Genomic DNA, 18,603 nt, shown 5'->3' on the forward strand with positions numbered 1-18,603 from the left:
GGAGACTCCTAGAAAAGAGGCATTACTACATCATTCAAAAGAAAATAATTAAATATAATTAAACAATAAATGCAAAAGTGAAGCATCTTACACGTAGCAAAGCTAGTAGCTACATGAACAGTATAACGAGGACATGCTGAAATTCAGGCTAATTAGTAATCAGTGTGTTAACTTCAGTTGAATTTATGATGGCCTATCAACATAGAACTATAGGCATATTTATAGACTCAATGAAAAAGTTAAGGCTAATATTAAAGTTTTCTCTCAAGTACAAGTAGTTAAAAATTCCTCATTAAACCAAGTGCCCTTTTGAGATCATTTTTTGTTTTGTGTCTAATTATTCAGTCTCATCACTGAATGAGCAAAGATGTTTATAAAAATAGATATAACTGAAAAAATTTCTATTTCACTGTGCTAAATATTCTGCATTTGCACTTTTTTGACCCTCACAGTAGACCCGCAAGATAAATGTTTTTGACTCCTATTTTTACAAATGAGGGTAAAAAGGTTATATGAATTTAATAATTTGTTGAAGAGCACACAGCTGGTAAAGGGAAGGGCCCAAGTTTACTTTCAGCTCTGTCCCATCTAGGGTGAACAATTATCCCAGCTTGCAAGGGACTGTTCTTTAGTGCTAAAATCCTGCATCCTGGGAGACCCTTTGGTCTTGGAATGATTGGTCATCTCACCATATTCCTTTTTAGTTTTAATAATTGCCTTTCTCTCTTTTTAGAATCTTTGGATGATCTAAAACAGAAGAAACTACTTGTAGGCACAAGTAGTTCTAGTTATGCTATCAAATTGTATAAGTGAGATGACACCTTGGTCTAATTAAATATTAAAGAAACCATTCTGCTAAAACAAGACCAGGAAGAGAAGCCTCCCCATCTCAGCCTTCTGGGAAGTAATGGGAAGCTCTCCTGTGACCAAGACCCAATTCCACCCTGTTGTTTCAGCTTAGTCAAATGTGAGCAGTACATGGATAAGAAATTTAATTATATGTATTATCCTTATTGTAATATTTTAAACTCCAGCAGATTTTTTTAAATTTACATAGTATAGCTGCATAGTTTCACTTATCTTTTAACCAGGAGTGCAAGCTTATTTTAATTGCTTTACATGTAAAGATTTCAGATAGACAACTTGGGGACTTCAAAAATATCATAAATGGTTCAGCGTTAGATAGATATTCTATCCTGATTGCATCCCCTTTGTTGTTTGTTCCTGATGGTCATATGTGGTTAAATTTAAACTAAGAATGATCACTTTGAATAGGGAATTTGATGAATTTTCCCCAAATGCTCTAGGTTTCTGTTAGCCAGTGTCACTTTTCTCTGACAAAACCTCCTAAAATGTTGAAAAAACTGGTTATAAAATTGTTTCCTGCCATTCGATTAGCTTGAAGAAAAAGTTTAAAATTTTCATTTTTTTTTTTTTTTAATTTTCATTTTAGATGAAGGTTTTCACAGATTACTGTGGTTTACATATTATGAGGTTGAGAACCTGGGATTTTCCTGGCCAAATGGTTGAATTTGACAAAAGTGAGTTTTAAGAACTTGAGAAATTACTTTCTGGGAGGATTATTATACAAGAGTAAATATATGAGTATTTCTCCCTCATATGGTACCAGAGCCTTTTAAAGAAACAAAAGGTACCAACAAGGCCCCACCAGTCTTAATGCAAAATTGGCCACAATCTCATGTTCTGAGAAATCATTTGAACAGCAGCTATGTTTCTTTGTTTTCACTTTGGGGGTGAGGATAAAGTTTTCATATCACATCTTCAGAGACACTCATTTTCAAGAATTTTGGTCTGTTTGAAAACCTACAATGTTCTTGGTTTGATAAGGGAAAGAACTTTTTTTCCTTCCTTAGCTGTTGGCTGGTTCTCTTGTTTGTTCTGCTTGAGTGCTTTTTTTCTTTCTTTTTTTTATGTTGTTAATTGGAACCTTGAGAAGAAAATGGTGAGTGCTTCTTTGTGTATGAATGTGTGTGTGTGTGTGTGTGTGTGTGTGTGTGTATGATACACACACATACATATCATGATGTCTTATTTCACATTAGGTTGAATTTGAAGATGGATCCCAGATAGCAATGAAGCGAGAAGACATCTATACTTTAGATGAAGAGTTACCCAAGAGAGTGAAAGCTCGTTTTGTAAGTGCGGGCAAATATCCCTCAGGGATCTGCCATAGGAATCTTTCATCCTCTCTGTTTCCCAAGCCCAGCAGTAAACATACTTAGGTGGAATGATTTTCAAGAAAGCCAGTGCAACTTTTCCCTTACTTAGGCAAACCTCAAATTTGGCCCTAACGAGGAAACCAGTGCAGGTTCCTTGTTTTGTTTTCTAATGAGATCAAATGATGTTAAATTAATGTCTGTTGGCATACCAAAACAGTTGTTGAATATGTCCTCTGTGCAAGGTACTTGGAACATACAAAGGTACCATCTAGACATTTATAATCTTATCAGCAGACGAAATGTTAAGGAAGTTTTCAATAGTAGATGAAAGGGGACATAGTAAAAAAATAATAACAAAGGGGACATAGTATAAGTGAATGTCTGGTTTTCTAGAGCCTTATAATATATTGATTAACATCCCGCCAGAAACTCATTAATGTTTGTGTCAACTCATAATTAAAGGAGGCTCTCACTTTTCTAACTAAAGAAATAAAAAAAAAAAAAGCCCAAAAACTAGATGTGGGAATACTAAAGCTGTTTTTTTAAAAATGTTTTTAGTTTCAAGCTTTATACATGCCATTAAAAGACAAATAAACATGGACAAATAATCAAAACTGAAGCTGTTAAAAAATATAATTCACAATAACTTCGTTTTCATTATTGTATCATAAAATATTTAGTGGACCCTGAAATGAAGTCAATTTTACTCATTTAGAATTGCATCTACCACATTTGCAAAATGATAAATCCTAAACAGGGAAATTTGAATGAATAGGATTTTTCTGACTAAAATGAATTTTTTTTCCAGAATAAACGATACCCTTAGTTTTCAGCGAATGCTTATGATATACTTTTCTGCAGTGATAGAGTTAACTTAATTTGGAGAATCCTTGGATTCCTTAAATCTTCAGTTGTATATTTAGCTCCTTTTCCATTCAGGTGAGGTGCTGGGAACGGGGTAACTGCACCAGGTATCAACTCTCTGAGTGGCATCCTTGAGAGGAAGGTCCTTCAAAGTGAAATAGTCAAGAGCAGAGTGATAGTAACAGCACTGCTACCCACCCAACGAGCAACATGACACAGAGGGGACCCACACACCTGAAAATAGACTAACCACCAGATAAGCTGCAGGGAAAGAGAAAATCAGATATTCCTATTGTAAAGACAATGGCTAAATCCTAACAAAGATCTAAAAAATATCTGTTCATGCCCTACATCTTAAAATCTCCTAAGAGCAACCTTCTTCTTCAAAATGCTAAAGATGGCTACCTCTCATGCTGTGCTCCTGTCTGCCATTGTGGTCTCCCTCCTCTCCCTGCCCTCCCTTGTTCCCCCTCCTCCATTCATTCATTCATTCATTCACCCAGAGGTTGAAGGGTGGGGAATAGAGTAGGTAGTCTCTCTAAGGCTCTCAGGTCTTTGATTTTCTAGTGCGTGTGTGATTAAGCACCAGCTGGGTCTTGCAGATTTCAAATACTATTTCTTAATCGTATTAAAAGAATGCTTTCTGCTTTTTGCTCAGATCATAATCTCTCTGTTCCATAATAGATTTGTCTCCAATACCAGGTTGCCTTCCTGCATAGCTTTATTTGAACCCAGCTCCTGAGTTTCCTAAGATCCCTTTCTCTGAACAATCATACCAACATCCAACTTTTTTTTAATTCTCAGAGAAAATTTCTGAATTAAAAGTAAGTCAGTAAAAAATATATAAATCACATATACTATCTGAATGTAACCTGTTATGTCAAACAATTAAACCTAGTAGAGGGCAGCCCTGGTGGCTCAGTGGTTTAGCACCACCTTCAGCCCAGGGCCTGATCCTGGAGACCCAGGATCGAGTCCCATGTCAGGCTCCTTGTGTGGAGCTTGCTTCTCCCTCTGCCTGTGTCTCTGCCTCTCTCTCTCTCTCTCTCTCTCTCTCTCTGTCTCTCATAAATAAATAAAATCTTTAAAAAATAAATATAAAAATAAACCTAGTAGAAAATATCTGCAAGAACAAAGGTTCACAGTCACTAAGTCCGGTTTGCTATCTCTGTTTTCAGTGAATCGAAGACTTACGTGCTCCTTTTATATAGCAAACCAGCCTTTCCTTCAGGTTAGAATATAACCCTCTGGCCCTTCATTGGTCTGTGACTGCTATTTTTTTCCCATTTGGTGAAACAAATCTAATTGGAAAACTCATTGATGGAAGATATTTTATGATTAATCTCTCTTGTTTTTTTAAAGGACGGGTGGCTTAGCAGCCTCACTGCTAAACAGGAGGCCTCATATTTTAATGACTTCTGTTCACCTAGACACACGCTGACTTGGAAAGAAATTTTTCAAAAGAGTCAGCAGTCCACCTCAGTGATTTTTGCGGGGGTTCTTTCCCACTAACTTCAGAAATGGCCCCATTACCTTTTATTGTCTCACAGAATAACCATGGCAACAGTGCATAATTAAGTATTGCTGCTGGTAAATCGGTTTTATTATTGTATTTGAGAGGCTGACTTTTGCTGTTCTCGCACAACGGCAACACTCTCATAGATGTTTTATTTTTCTCCTTTGATAACTTTAGCACTTATAAAAGGGAGAAATACTCAGAGGAAGTACTTTGCCAAGAATGAATGAAACAAAAATGTTTTCTCCTAATGGCAGAGGGTGCTCAACCAACCCATAATCTTTTAGTTATTTTATTTCCGATTGAAACAAGGTAGTGTCGGGGGTGTCCATGCAGGTAGCCTGTTAGTTACCCTGGATAACCATCTCATGAACTGACCAGGAGCATTCCCACTCTGCACTTGGTTCCATTTTTTAGTTTTCAATCTTCTTTGTAGCTGTTTCATTATTTATCTCTTTTCCATAATTGACCTGTGTTTCAAGTCCTCAAAGCTGTACTCTGCTTGTGTCACCAACCAGGGGGTGGCCTCAGGGACAGTGAGATGTACCGTGTATTGGCATCATCTAGAGTGATCTACCTCAGTGAAAACCAGTTGGAAATACATTTTAGGAAACAAGACAATAGGGAATTAGGAAGCAAAAATAGTGTTTTAATGTAGCCTTTACCTGAGCATAACAGAAAAAGCTCACATTCTTTCACCTGGCTAACAATTAATTGAACTACGACTGAGTGCCAGGCATGTTACTTGGTGTGGAGAACCTGTAAAAATCCATACTCACTACCTAATATCCTCACCAACAAAGGGTTCAAGAAGTCACCAGTAGGGAGAAACCTAACTGCCCTCATGCCACTGCGTTGACACTTAAAGTCTTACAGGAACCAAAAGAAGGTCCTGCACGTTTGCCTGTGGCAGAGAAAATAGAATAGCATCCCTGCAGAGGGAAAAAACCCATCTAATAACAGAAAGGTATATGCCAGTAAGGTGTGGCCAAGAACTGCAAATAATTCTGTCTGCCCAGAACATGGGGTAGGATATTACCACGCTATGTAGGTCTAGGGAGCCTGGGTGCCATCTTAAAAGGCTGCAAAGCTATTGAAAGATGATAAGCAGAGATGTCATATAATTAGTTAGTGTGTAGAGCACCTTCTTCTCATGGTTCTGTAGAAAATATCCTGGAAGTATGGCATTTGCCATGGTGGTTTAGGGGAGGAAATGTGAGGCCTTTGCCATGGGCCAGCAGGGATAACGGAGAAGGGATGGAGGGCTTCAAGGAACGTTTAGGAGGGGCTAGGGGCTAGTGCCTGGCCTCTGCAAGCCACCTCAAGCTGGCTGGAATCAGATTTTTGTCCATGCTTGTCGTCAAATGCCGTGCTTTCCACAGTGTGACGCTGGTTCTTTCTAGTCCACAGCCTCTGATATGCGATTTGAAGACACATTTTATGGAGCAGACATAATCCAGGGGGAAAAAAAGAGACAAAGAATGCTGAGCTCCAGGTTTAAGAATGAATATGTGGATGATCCCGTGTACCGCACCTTTTTGAAGAGCTCTTTTCAGAAGAAGTGTCAGAAGAGACAGTAATCTGCATATGCTGCTGCGCTGCAGGCAACAGAGCAACTTGGGCTGGAGAAGGAAAGATGAAGGGACAACTTTGGGGCCACACAGTGTGTTTCCCTGGGGTAGGTGATAGGGTATGTCTCTGACGGTGGAAAATTAGGCTCTACGGAGTTTGGTCACCCAAACCGTAGATTACAAGTGTTACTAATTGGATACAACAATCTGAAGTCATCCCCTGGTCTTGCTTTCCACTTGTGAGCAATTGTCTTGTAAGATCCCAAAGAATTTTTCTAAACGAAAGGAAATAGTAGTGAATTACCCACCAAAAAATGCCCCTGACAGAGGAGGTGGGTCCTAATTAGGCCCGTAGTCAGGAAACACATGGAGACCTCTCTCCCCACCCCCAGCAGGTGGGAACCTTGATACCCGGGTAGGAGGGTGATAATTTATATATTTTCCACAGTCAGGGAAGGACTCTCACTTATTTGTTTTAAACGGCAGTTTTTATAAAACATTTTTAAAACACAAATGGCCTGTATGGTAATGAGACTTACCTGTGTGCTATCTGTGATTTCCCTTGTACAGAACTTTTACATTTTTTATATCCCTATTACTTTTGATTGTGTCTGATGAGAACTGAGTTATTGGCCTTTGTGAAATTTCTGGCTCTTGAGAAAGAATTCTTATGAATTGTATGAGAATTTTATATATTTAAAGAGGGAGATCTGGGGCTGTTATTTTTAAACACTTTTTTTCCATAATGTTCTGAGTAGATATTTATAAAATATATTTCTTTTCATTATGTGTTTGTAAAATTAGAGTTTAAATAAATATGCTTTGATGCATAGTTTTCAACTAATATGATTTTTCCTTTTTAAAACAGCCTGAAAATGTACTAGTGTTTAAAAATAAAAATTTCCATTTTCTCCAATTCTGTCTTCTGACTTGCTTTTTTGTTTACATTTGAATCAACAGAAAAACAAGTTTTCTTTAGGAGCTGGCTAAAAAGTTTGTCAGGCCCTCTTCGTTCACAGACTTTTTACATAACTGGTCACATTGCCAGACCTTTCAGACTTGTCCCTGGGCGTAAAGGCTCATCTGCCTGCCTACAGTGCTGATGGAAGTGTTTTTCCTTCAGCCTCTTCTAGACCTTGAAGGACTCTGAGCACCTGGAATCTGGAGCATTTCTCACCCCAGGTTTCTTGGTCCCCAGTTACCTTTAGAAGAGGCTGTATGGCCTCTCCAGTCCCTCTTCTCACTTTATAGATGAGCTGTGGAGGACCAGGCAGGGAAAGGATTGCCTAGGGTTACAGAGTCCTTCGTGGCTGCTTCAGTTAGCTATGGTCACAGTCACTGTATTACAGACAACTGCATAAGCACTTGTTTGGCTTATAAGCCAGCAGGTTGACTGATCTAAGCCGTGCTTGGCTCAGCAGCTGTGCTGACCTTGGCTTGGGCTAGCTCACATGTTCTGCTCCACATGTCACCCATCATCCCAATGGACCAAATGAGCTAGCTCAGGTATGTTCTTACATCCATGGCAGAGGCCAGAGAGCAAGGGAGCCCAGCTGAGGAGCATGCTTCGATCCACTCTCTGGTGTTGGTTAACATCCTATGGGCCAAAGACTAGAGCCAAGGATTGGACGGCACTTCAGGGTTCCATCGCAAAGAGTGAGGATGTATCATGTTACTGAGTAGAGAGTAAAGAACTGAATCTGTAATAACAGAACCACAGTTAAATCTCAGTTCTCCAGACTGCCCGCTGGCCAAGTACTTATTTTCCAGCGTGCCTCATGCCTGAACTCTGAGTTGGGGAAGAGCCCACCAGTCTTACTTTTATAGGGATTGAGCACTCACATTCCCTACCAGTATCATCATATATTTTACCAAGTAATCAAGCTTGTGTTTTCTGTCTCTAGGTTTTGAATGGAACTGACCTGTCTTCTCCACGATATGCCAGGAAAGTAGGTCTGTGTAAGGCATTAAGAAGAATTAATCTAAATAGGATCATTTGTTCTGTACAAGTTTGCCTGTCAGCAAGATTTCTGATTGGCTGCCACAGGGAGGAGGAAATGTGCAGAATCTTATGTGATCTCAAATACAGATGTTTTTTACAGGCTCACTTAACTAATGTTCCTATAACCACGTACAGCTGTATATGGCCTCAGCAAAACAGTGCAGGCCACAGACACACCCTGGCTCCTGAGAAAGATAGCTTTGTTTCACTGCATTCTGCATAAAGTCATTATTAGCTCTATGACCAGACAGGACGTTAAAGCTTTTTCACTTACTGTATGACACTTCAATTGTAATTTTAATTTCTTTGCATTACACTAACTACATTTTTAGTGTGTATGTGTAGCATGAAATCGTTGAAGGCTAGCTTCTGGTATTAAAAAAATTGCTAGCTGTGACAATTCTAATGTAAATCTAATTGCAATCTCTTTCTCTGGAGGTTAGGAGATTAATAAAAACTGCCTGGCATATTTCATAACATTTTAGTTCCTTTATGTGTGTTTGAAATGAAAACAGTGTGATTCTTGTCAGTTTACTTTTATTAAGGTACTTTTGTTTAGTTCATCTAGAGAGAAATCACAAAGCATCCACTAACATACATATGGCTTCTTGGAATAAATTATAAATTGCTACTGGTTGATAGTATATGAACACATGTAGACTCGGAATACAAACATATGTAGGAGTGAATGGTCTGGCCCTTCTCCCTGTGCCCACTGGATGTGAAGCAAGGCTGCAGTGCATACGGTGCTGTAAATGACTGGGAAGCTTTGCGAGTAATCATGCTAGAACGGTATATATTGCAAAATGACATTGTGCGCTTTTTTTTTTGCCTTTATGTAAAAGGGATCTGAAATGAAACTATGTTTATTTCAGATATTAATCAGCCCCATAAACTTGAGGCTAACTAGAGGAATTCTCATGACATGAAGCAATTATAATTGGCTGGTTGAAAAACTCAGTTGTACTATAAACTCCTTCTGAGAATTCAGATTTGCAGTCGTTGCAAATGTTGCTTGTTCTTTGGCCCAGTCTGTTGTAAAGACATAAAGCACTGACTGGTGGAGAGAAGGACTCCTGGCCTCTGAGGAGGCCTGAACTCTCCAGCAAGTGGATGGACAACCCAGAAAGAAGTCCATCCTCCAGAAGGTTCAGGACCCTTGAAGAAATTGAACTTTATCACGAGCAGTGATTAATGATGTATTGAGTGTCTGTTGTGAATACCCAGCCTGCTGAGCTACTTGGTGGTGTTTGTTTACCTTATTTAACCTCCCCAAGAAATCAAAAGTAGCATTCCCCACTTTCATGGAGGAAAATTAAGGCTTAGAGAGGTTAAGTAACTTCTAAATCACTCAACCTTCTAGATGCATGAAGAAAAAGGGATTCTAAATCTGACCCAAAGAAAAGACATTGGATAGACAATTCTGAAACTCAAAAGACAGGTTAGCACTAGAAATGTAAATGAGAAAGGCATAATTTTTATTGGCAGATGTTTAAATGGAATCTACCTTCTGGCAAAGGCAAAACCATAGGAATGGAAAAAAGATGGATGTTTGCCAAGGACTAGAGGTGGGGGAGGGGATGGACAACAAAAGAATCCGAAGGAATTTTTGAGGAGGTGGTGGAAATATTCTTTTCTTGATTGTGGTGGTGATAACAGGACTGTATGTTTTTCAAAATTCATAGACCTGAACACTGAAATAGGTGTATTTTACTATAGGTAAATAACACCTCAGTAAACTTGACTTAAAATGCAGGTGAAGACTGGGCAAGACTGAGAGAGCATGCCCTGTGAGAATAGACAAGTGAGTAGAGAGCAGAGCCCTGAGACAGCTAAACAAATGGGTAGGAGAGGAGCCTGGGAATGAACACTAAATGGGAAAACCAGGATGCTCCAATGTCCCAGGCATCAAGAAAGACTGTTCCAAAAGAGGAGAGATCGGCAGAGAAAAAATGCTGCAGAGTCCAAGGCCATGTAATTGTTTATTAGGAGGCCTCAGCGACCTTGGTGAGAGCAGTTCAGGTGGTTTCAGTTGAGAAATCTATTAACATTCACATTGGTGTTCCCTACTGGACAGGCATCACCTCTTTAGCCCACGTCCCTTCCTCTCTCCCCCGCCCCTTCTCTCTCCTTTAACGATTTTCTTCTTTGTCTTTAGTTTTCAGAAGCTTGACAATAATGTGTCTTGGCTTTGATTTCTTTGTGTTTATTTCATTTGGGGCTTGCTTAACTTCTTGGCCTTTCACCAAATTTAGGAAAAATTTGGCCATTATTTCATTGAATATTTTTTTAATTCCACACTGTTCTCTCCATCTGGGACTTCAGTGACAGAAATGTTGGGTTTTTTATTGTTATTACACAGGTCCCTGATGATTTTTTTTTAAAGAAATGAAAATTTTTTTAAGGATTTTATTTGAGAGAGAGCATGAGCAGGGGGAGGGGCAGAGGGAGAAAGAGAAGCAGACTCCCTGCTGGAGCCCAACTTTTTGCAGTGCTCAATCCCAGGAGCCAAAGGCAAATGCCTAATCAACTGAGCCACCCAGGTACCGACCCCCTTCCCACCACCACCCATGATTTTCTTTAAGTATATTTTTCTCTCTGTTAAGATCGGGTAAGTTCTCTTGATCTGTCCTCACATTTACTGATTCCATCCTCTGTCATCTCCAAACAATTATTGAGCTCACTGAATGAGTTTTTTTATTTTGGTTATTATATTTTTCAGCTCTATACTTCCCATTTGGTTTTCTTTTATATCTTTTTCTACTTCACTGAAATTTTCTATATTTACATTTGTTTCAAGAGAGTTCGTGATTATTCATGGAATCATTTTTCTGATGGCTACTTTAAATCTGTGTCAGATAATTCCAAAGTCTAATTCATCTTGGTATTAGTGTGTGTTGATTATCTTTTCTCATTCAATTTATTGTCCTGGTTCTTGTTACAACAAATGATTCAATTATAACCTGGACTTTTTTTTTTTTAAGATTTTATTTATTTATTCATGAGACACACACACACACACACACACACACACACACACACAGAGGCAGAGACACAGGCAGAGGGAGAAGCAGGCTCCATACAGGGAGCCGAATGTGGGACTTGATCCCGGGTCTCCAGGATCACACCCTGGGCTGAAGGCGGCGCTATACTGCTGAGCCACCTGGGCTGTCCTAACCTGGACATTTTGAATATTATGGTAGAAGACTTTTGATTATATTTAAATCTTTCCTTTCTGCAGGGAGTCGCCCTGTTTTGGCTTAGTGCTTAGGTCCTGGCCTACTTCTCTGGGCTGTGGTTCCAATGGCAATCTAGTTTTCAGAGCCCTTCTGGTCTGCTTAGTGTTTGTACTGCTCAGAGGCCACTCTGCAAACCAGGGTACTGTTCCACACCTTAGTTCAGTTCCCAAACTTCCTGGTGAGTTAATGCAAATCAATTCATGTGTGTAAGTCAGTCAGCAAATTCTTGTGCATATTTATAGAATTTCTTTCTCTGATCTCTGCTCTCTAAGATTACCCTTCCACTCACTAGTTGAAAACATGAGGAACACTGTCTCCTGCCGTTAGGATGGCCCACTCAGTCTCCACTGATCGTGTGCTGACAGGGAGGGAAGTGCCACCCAGGGTGGAAGTCCAGACTACCCACCCAGTCTCACCAGCACAATACAGAGTGCGACGGGGGAATACCACCCCAGCTCACTTGTTGCCACCATGTGAGGGACAAAAACTCAAACTCCCATTTGGTCTCTCCTAAGACTATCCAGGCAGGGACCATTCATTATGTTTGATTGGATACAATATTGTCAAGAAGATTTTCTTCCTGTTATGCTGCTCTTTTCTGGGTCCTTTGACTCTAGGGAGCAGATTTTAAGTGTTGTTCTTGTTTTGGTTTGGTTTTCCCCCTGTGCATGTTGGTGGTTCCAGTTTTCAGACTTCTCCATTTCCAAGTCCAGGATATATGGGAGATAAGAAGGAAACCCAGAGAACACATTCCTATGCAATTCTTAAATCCTGAAGTTCCCTAGGTAGTCTTCTTGCTTCTTTCAACATTTCATAGTCTTCAATCATAAGATATGATTTCATATCTTCAATCATAAGGTATGATTGTTCTATTATGTCCATGACTTTTAATTATACTTAACGAGGAGGGGCAGGGAGAACTAAGGCTTCTGCTCCTTTTCTAGAAAGAAGAGTCCTCACTTTTTCTTTAAGATGAGAGAAAATAATTCATTGCTAACAGCAGGGGTCTAGAATTGAAGATCTAAAGAGAACAATTGATGGAGGAATCCTGAAAGAAGGAAAAGAGATGGAGAGCAGAGGCAGAATGATTGGTCTTACACACGGAAAAGGAGATTTCATCCGTGGAGACTGAATTCTTGACTATAAGCAGAAAAGACAGATTATAGAATTGTCTCAGGAAGGGGCTTTCCAGTGCGTTTGGTGTATGGAAAAGGGTGTGAAAGAATTAAGGACGCTAGGAATAGTTTCTTCCTACCCATCAATCTGGGTTGAAAAAGAAAGGTAGTTGATGCCAGAGGAAATTGGGAGAAAACAGAAGATGTAGGGAGTGGATAGCTGTAAAAGATTAATTAGTACCCTCCCCCTGCCAAAGATGCTCAGTCTAATCCCCAAAACCTGTGAATATGTTACCTTACATGGTAAAAGGGACTTCGTAGTTTCTATTAAATACTTTGAGATGGCGAATTATCCTGAATTATCTGGATGTGCCCAATATAATCAGAAGGGTCCATACAAGAGGGAGGCAAGAGGTTCAAAGACTGAAAAGCAGATGTGTTGAAGGAAGAAGTGGGTGAAGTGATCTGCTTGGAAGACAGAAGCAAGAGCCAGAAGCCAAGGAATGCAGGTGGCCGCTAGAAGGTGGTAAAGGCAAAACAGATTCTCCCCTAAAGCCTCTGTAAGGAACCAGCCTTGCTGACACCTTGATTTTAACTCAGTGAAACTGATGTCAGACTTCTGGCCTCCAGAGAGTTAAAAAAACACATTGTGTTATAAGCCACTAAGTTTGTATAGTATGTTATAGTATCAATGGGAAATTAAGACAACTGCTATACTGCAGGGCAGAGGTTGAGAAAATAAGAGGAGGTTTTCAAGATCAGAAGCACTGGGGAGAGGAAGAGGAATTAGTTTATGATTTCCACAGTTGAGTACTGATAAGTTTCAGGGTATGGTCACAGGAATGCTGTGGAGCTGAAAGTCATTTCACTGAATCAACTTTTTTTAAGTTTTTAATTTTTTTAAATTGATAATGCATATAACATAAAATTCACCCTTTTAAAATGTATAATCCAGTGGCTTTTAGTGTATTCACGAGCTTGTGCAGGCATTACCACTTACTAATTCCAGAATTACTTAGTTTTAATTCAGTGGTATTCATTCTGTCTTCATATATTCTAGCATTTTAAAGAACATTTCTGAAACTGAGAATCATAAGGAGAATATTTTCATGAGACTATATTTATTTTGAGTATGAAGAGTTTTTCTGGACATATTTAATATGTTCAGTGAATAATGTGTGTATATATTAATATTTAATATACTCACCCATTTGAGAAGACTGTACACACTTGGCCAAATGAAGACTTGCTAGTTTGGTTTGGCCAGGTTTGTGAATGTGGTGGTGGTCATGGTGGGTCTTCTTGGTAGAAGACAGACCACAAAGGGGGAAGGCACAGCCCAGCCTCAGAGTGTCCTTGACGGTGGGGCCCAGGAGACTGGGGGTGGGAAGTGTGGCCCTCAGCTCCAGCAGGTGCAGGGAACACTGGAGCACAGTCCTTCTGCAGCAGCTCTTTGGAGGAAGACGAATCCCTGGCCCGACATTCACTGATGGGACTTCCATAGCCTACTAGTCAGTCCCCATGTCCCCTACGGAGGTCAGTTCTCTCAGTTCACTGCAACTTAGTCCCTTACAGGAATATTACACATGATCTAGTCACCCCTGTCCCTCCTGGAGCCCTTTATTCTCCTGAGTGGCTGTTCTTTTGCTCCCAGATTTTTATGACTCCTAAATCATTGAGTAGCAAACTTGACCTGACCTGAACTAATAGGAGGCTGTTTATATTCTTTATCTCACTTAATATGAATATTCAAACATAGTACCATAGAATAGTCATGTTGGGAGGTAGATAATATGGGATATTAGGTATGAAATTGCCTTTCTAAAATAGTAAAATACTAAAAACTGTGAACTCACATGAAATAAATCTAGCCCTATGGATTTTGGATAAAGATGTGGACCTCTTATTTTACACCCACTATTCACCCCTTGCTATACAGGGCCCTATTCATTTCCATATTCCCTGAGATTCCCTGCACATACAGACCCTCACGAAGCTTGGTTGAATGCCACTCAGACTTATGCTGCCCCTGGGCGGGGGATTGATGGCATTTGTTTTAGGTTTGGATACTAAGTTAACCTTACCAGACTTGAAAGTCTCACTACTACTGACCAGGGGCAGACTTTTTGCCAACCGAGGTTAACTGTGAACACAGGTGGGCCCTGAGGAGGGAAATGGCAGCATCGTGCCATTTGATGGCTGCCAATGGAAAGGGCCAGGTATTACCAGAGGGTGGGAAGGCTCATTCTCAGAGGCTGACTCATACTACCTAGACAGGCTGCCCATTGCTTCTCCGACTGTAGAGAATAGGTTCTTACTTAGGCCAGGAAAAGGCATGGGATAGGCTACCTAGGTAGGGAGAAATACTTCTTGTTTGCCCTGAAACAGAGATTTGGACTCTGGGGGGAGGGATTATCTGAGGCCTGTAAAGGCTGAAAATGGAAATGTCTGCTTCTGCATCAAGGCTTTGAGACACCACCACCACCCCACCCCCCACCCCCCGCCCCCTGCCTATCACAGGCTCTCACTATGTGACTCCAGTGTGATATGATTATGAAGCTATTTATTTAATGCCTCCTCCCATCAAAGGCAGAATGAGAAAAAAGACCCCACAATAATTTCTGCATATTTTGATAACAAAGGAAATGGTTGTTGATGATGATAAAAAATGCTGCTCACAAATTTGCACCCTTTGTTGCCGTTTATAAAAGAGACCTTGTAGCAAGAGCTCATTAGTAGCTGAACTTTATTTTGTCAAAGGAAATGGAGTCAAGAGAGATTATGTTTCATCTTTAATATGGCTGTTCAACAATGCCATTATCCTGAATTTCAGATTAATTTAATTGAACCTTAATGAACAAAATTAGTTGTTTTATGCAATTAGGATCCCATTTCAATGGTTTAGAAAATGAATAGGATGGGAAATGTGGTTGACTTGATTTTCCTCAAGACTGATTCTCTAGGCCTCTTTCTGCCTCTGGGTCCTCTCCCTCCACTGAATAAGAGACTAATATTTTTACAATTTAGGAAGACTTTTGAGTTGCCAAGTTTTTATTCCCCAGGCACCACAAAATGCCTGGGACCTTCGGTGGGTTGGGGGGGCAGGGCAAAGAGAATTGGCCAATGGGAACCAGTTACAGAGAACTAAGGCAGAAACACTCTCCCAAGCCCAGGTCGCCCAGCTACTTAGACACCTGACATCCCTCCCCTTCTGATATGAAAAAGCAGTTATTGAGCAGCATCTAACAAAAGGTGAGGAGGGATGGGCTTTACAGTCAGGCAGATTTGGGTGCAAAACTCTTCTCTACCACTTAATAACTTTGTGACTTGGTATTTATCTCTTGACATTTGAACCTCAGCTTCTCTGTCAGTATAATGGGCATAATAATACCTATTTCTTGACAGTGATGTTAAGCATTCAGTGAGAGAATATATGTCAAGTAATTCGCATATTGCCCAGCTTAAAAAGTGGGAGCTGTTATCTGTTATTAATATTACTATTTATCATCACTACCATCACCATCCTCATTGTCTGCATCTTCATCTTCCTTCTTACAACCTCGAGCGTCCTTGCTTCATGTGCTGAAGACCATATAGCCCAACTAACCTGGATTAGTGTTTCTGGTTGACAAAATCTTTCCAAGTATTATCTCACTCAACTGGAAGAAGGAGGTGAGATGAGAAAACCAATTTCCTTAGACAGCTGGGAAAGTTGTCACTTATCTTGGGGAGAGCTGAAGGAGCTGGTAAGGGTTGATATAGAGGAAGAGCACGATTGCATGAAATTCCTGCAGAGAGTCACAAAACACTGCTATCAATTCCCCCGTGAGTGATATGAGGGAATTCGGCCCTCCTTATGGACCTTTCCAGCTCTAAAGAGCTTACGATTCTACAACTACTGCCACTTTTCCTGCCTAAAGGACTACGTTCCAATGAGCCAGCCCTTCCAAGAAATTCTTCTGACTTGCATCAGGATTGCTAAAGCTTCCTGCAGAATGTTCCCTACCAGTGTGAGTGCTGACTCCGTGCTCTGGAATGTGGCTTCCTGAGACACAGCAGAGGTGAGAGTGAGGACCAATGGGATTTGGCACAATCTTAATAAACATAACCTTCCCTGTGCAACACAGCATTGACCAAGGTGAGGCAACAGAAAGTCAAAGAATTATTCTTGTCTCCCTTAGTCTCATCAGCCTGAAGGTTTAAATGGGTTCTCAGTGAAAACTTAAAAAACAGTATACTTTTAAGTACAAGATGCTATTGCAATCTTCCAGTCCTCCTATCAAGTGATTCCCAGTTATTTCTGAGAGTCCCCAAGGAGCATCCTGATGTGCTCATTAATAAATCCTCTTGGTTTCCACATGGTAGCTGCCATTTTCCTTTGTTCTCCAATATGACTTCAATAATGTCAGCATTCTCAGCTGTCATGGCCCTCTAGGCGGAGGGAGTCTTTTTTCTGTGTCCTGTTGATAATGCTGAAGCTACCCCCATGTTATGCCCAGAAACCAGCCACTATTGTAATGTCTGAGATGCAGTGAGTTATGCTGGGGCCCCAATGCTGCCTGAAGTTGGGGATGGTAGAGCTAGGACAGCCACTACCTTTCTAAGCTGAGGTTGACATCCAGTGACATCTCTGTGCTAGCCCCACACTTCCCTGAAGCAGAAAGAGTTGTCATCCTGTCCTGGTGTTTCCTGTGTCTGTACTCATCTCGTAGTGCAACTTCATATGTGCACTTAACGCATCATGTGCACTGTCTTTTTTGGGGCTTGTTTCTTTTAGTCCTTGCTTTTGTAAGGGATTAGGGCTCCATAGGGCTGAAAGTTGGGAGCTCTTAAAAATGTGAAGAACAAGAAAACACTCAGATTACTTCAGTATTGGTGGTTTTATCTCAGGGTTGAGAGGATGCAAAACACAGCCATGGAGCTGGGCCCCACGGGGTTCTCAGAAGAATCTGGGTCTCATGGATATGAACATGGCTGGGAACTGGAATGTTCTTGGCCGGAATGTTCTTGAGACCTGTTTATTCTGTTGGGCCCTCACTCTCAGTTCACTGATCTTTCATTTTTTTCTATCATCTTCAACCATCTCCTTCTCACCTCCTCCTTCTTTTTTTTTTTTTTTTTTTTTTTTAATTTATTTTTTTATTGGTGTTCAATTTACTAACATAAGGCCTCTGCTGCCACATGGCTTTTGCTGCTGGACTTCACTATTTGATTTTTTTTAGCTTCTCTCCCCAGTAACACTGATTCTCCAAATGCCCAGGCCAAAATCATCAGTAGAAATAAATTTGGTGAGGACATGAATTTTATTGATATATTCACAGAACTTAAAAAACTGGCTCTACCAAAATAAATGTATATCCTAGGAGCAAGTTAGTTAGGCTCTCTCTACACTGTGGATTTTTTTCTTTTAGCCTTCAAAATGGTGATGATAATAGTAACTAACTTACAGGGTTGTTATGAGAATTAAATAAATTGATATTTATAAAATTTTAGTGTCTGGTACAGAACACATTCGGTAGAAGCATTTGTTAAATACAACTAAAAAAATAAAATGTCAGAGTACCTGCCTGCCCGTCAGTGGAGCATGAGACTCTTTATCACGGGGTTGTAAGTTCAAGCCCCTCATTGGGTATAGAGATTACTTAAAGATATAAATCTTTTTTAAAAAAAAACAACAATAAAATGTCTACACAAAGTTGGTGCTCAATACATATTTGTTGACTTGATTAAATAAATTTCTTAAAGAATCAGATTGGCTTAATTGCTCCTTCCCTACTTGAGAACTCTTGTACTAGGCTTCCTCACATTCTCCTTTTAGCCTGTATTGACTACTCTTGGGTTAGGCTTCCACTCCAGGCCATTTGCTGTGCTAAGAGTTGGAGGTTTTGTGTTACTAGTGAAATGACTTATGTAGAAGAAACTCCTTAAAAGAGATCTCTGGAAGTTGTAGGTACTCTGAGGCATGCCTGTCTGATCTGGTGAGGACCTCACACAATACTCAAAGCCATCCCCATCCTCCACTGGCTGAATTGTTGTTTCAAAATTCATGTACCAATTCCTTCCTTGGGGCAATTCTTTCCCAGAAGGGTTCTTGTCTCTTATGCTAAAATGTGTAT

At 40.2% G+C, this 18,603-nt stretch overlaps 1 protein-coding gene across 7 annotated transcripts in view; it reads left to right on the forward strand.

Annotated features, from left to right (window-relative positions):
- The window catches only part of KDM4C (lysine demethylase 4C), a 408,440-nt gene extending 401,393 nt beyond the window's left edge, over positions 1 to 7,047 (forward strand). For 5 of the 7 annotated variants that reach the window (XM_025432515.3, XM_025432516.2, XM_025432519.3 and 2 more), the window contains 2 exons: positions 2,064 to 2,156; positions 5,964 to 7,047. In XM_025432515.3, coding sequence (XP_025288300.1) covers positions 2,064 to 2,156; positions 5,964 to 6,140 — 270 coding nt within the window. In that variant the 3' untranslated portion in view covers positions 6,141 to 7,047. Of the gene's footprint in view, positions 1 to 733; positions 968 to 2,063; positions 2,157 to 5,942 lie in introns of all 7 variants that reach the window. The other 2 variants (XR_003129808.3, XM_025432517.3) reach the window with 2 other exon arrangements.
- Positions 7,048 to 18,603: the final 11,556 nt, after the last annotated feature.

This window comes from Canis lupus, chromosome 11 (genome assembly GCF_003254725.2).
Source record: "Canis lupus dingo isolate Sandy chromosome 11, ASM325472v2, whole genome shotgun sequence".
Lineage (NCBI taxonomy): Eukaryota > Metazoa > Chordata > Mammalia > Carnivora > Canidae > Canis > Canis lupus.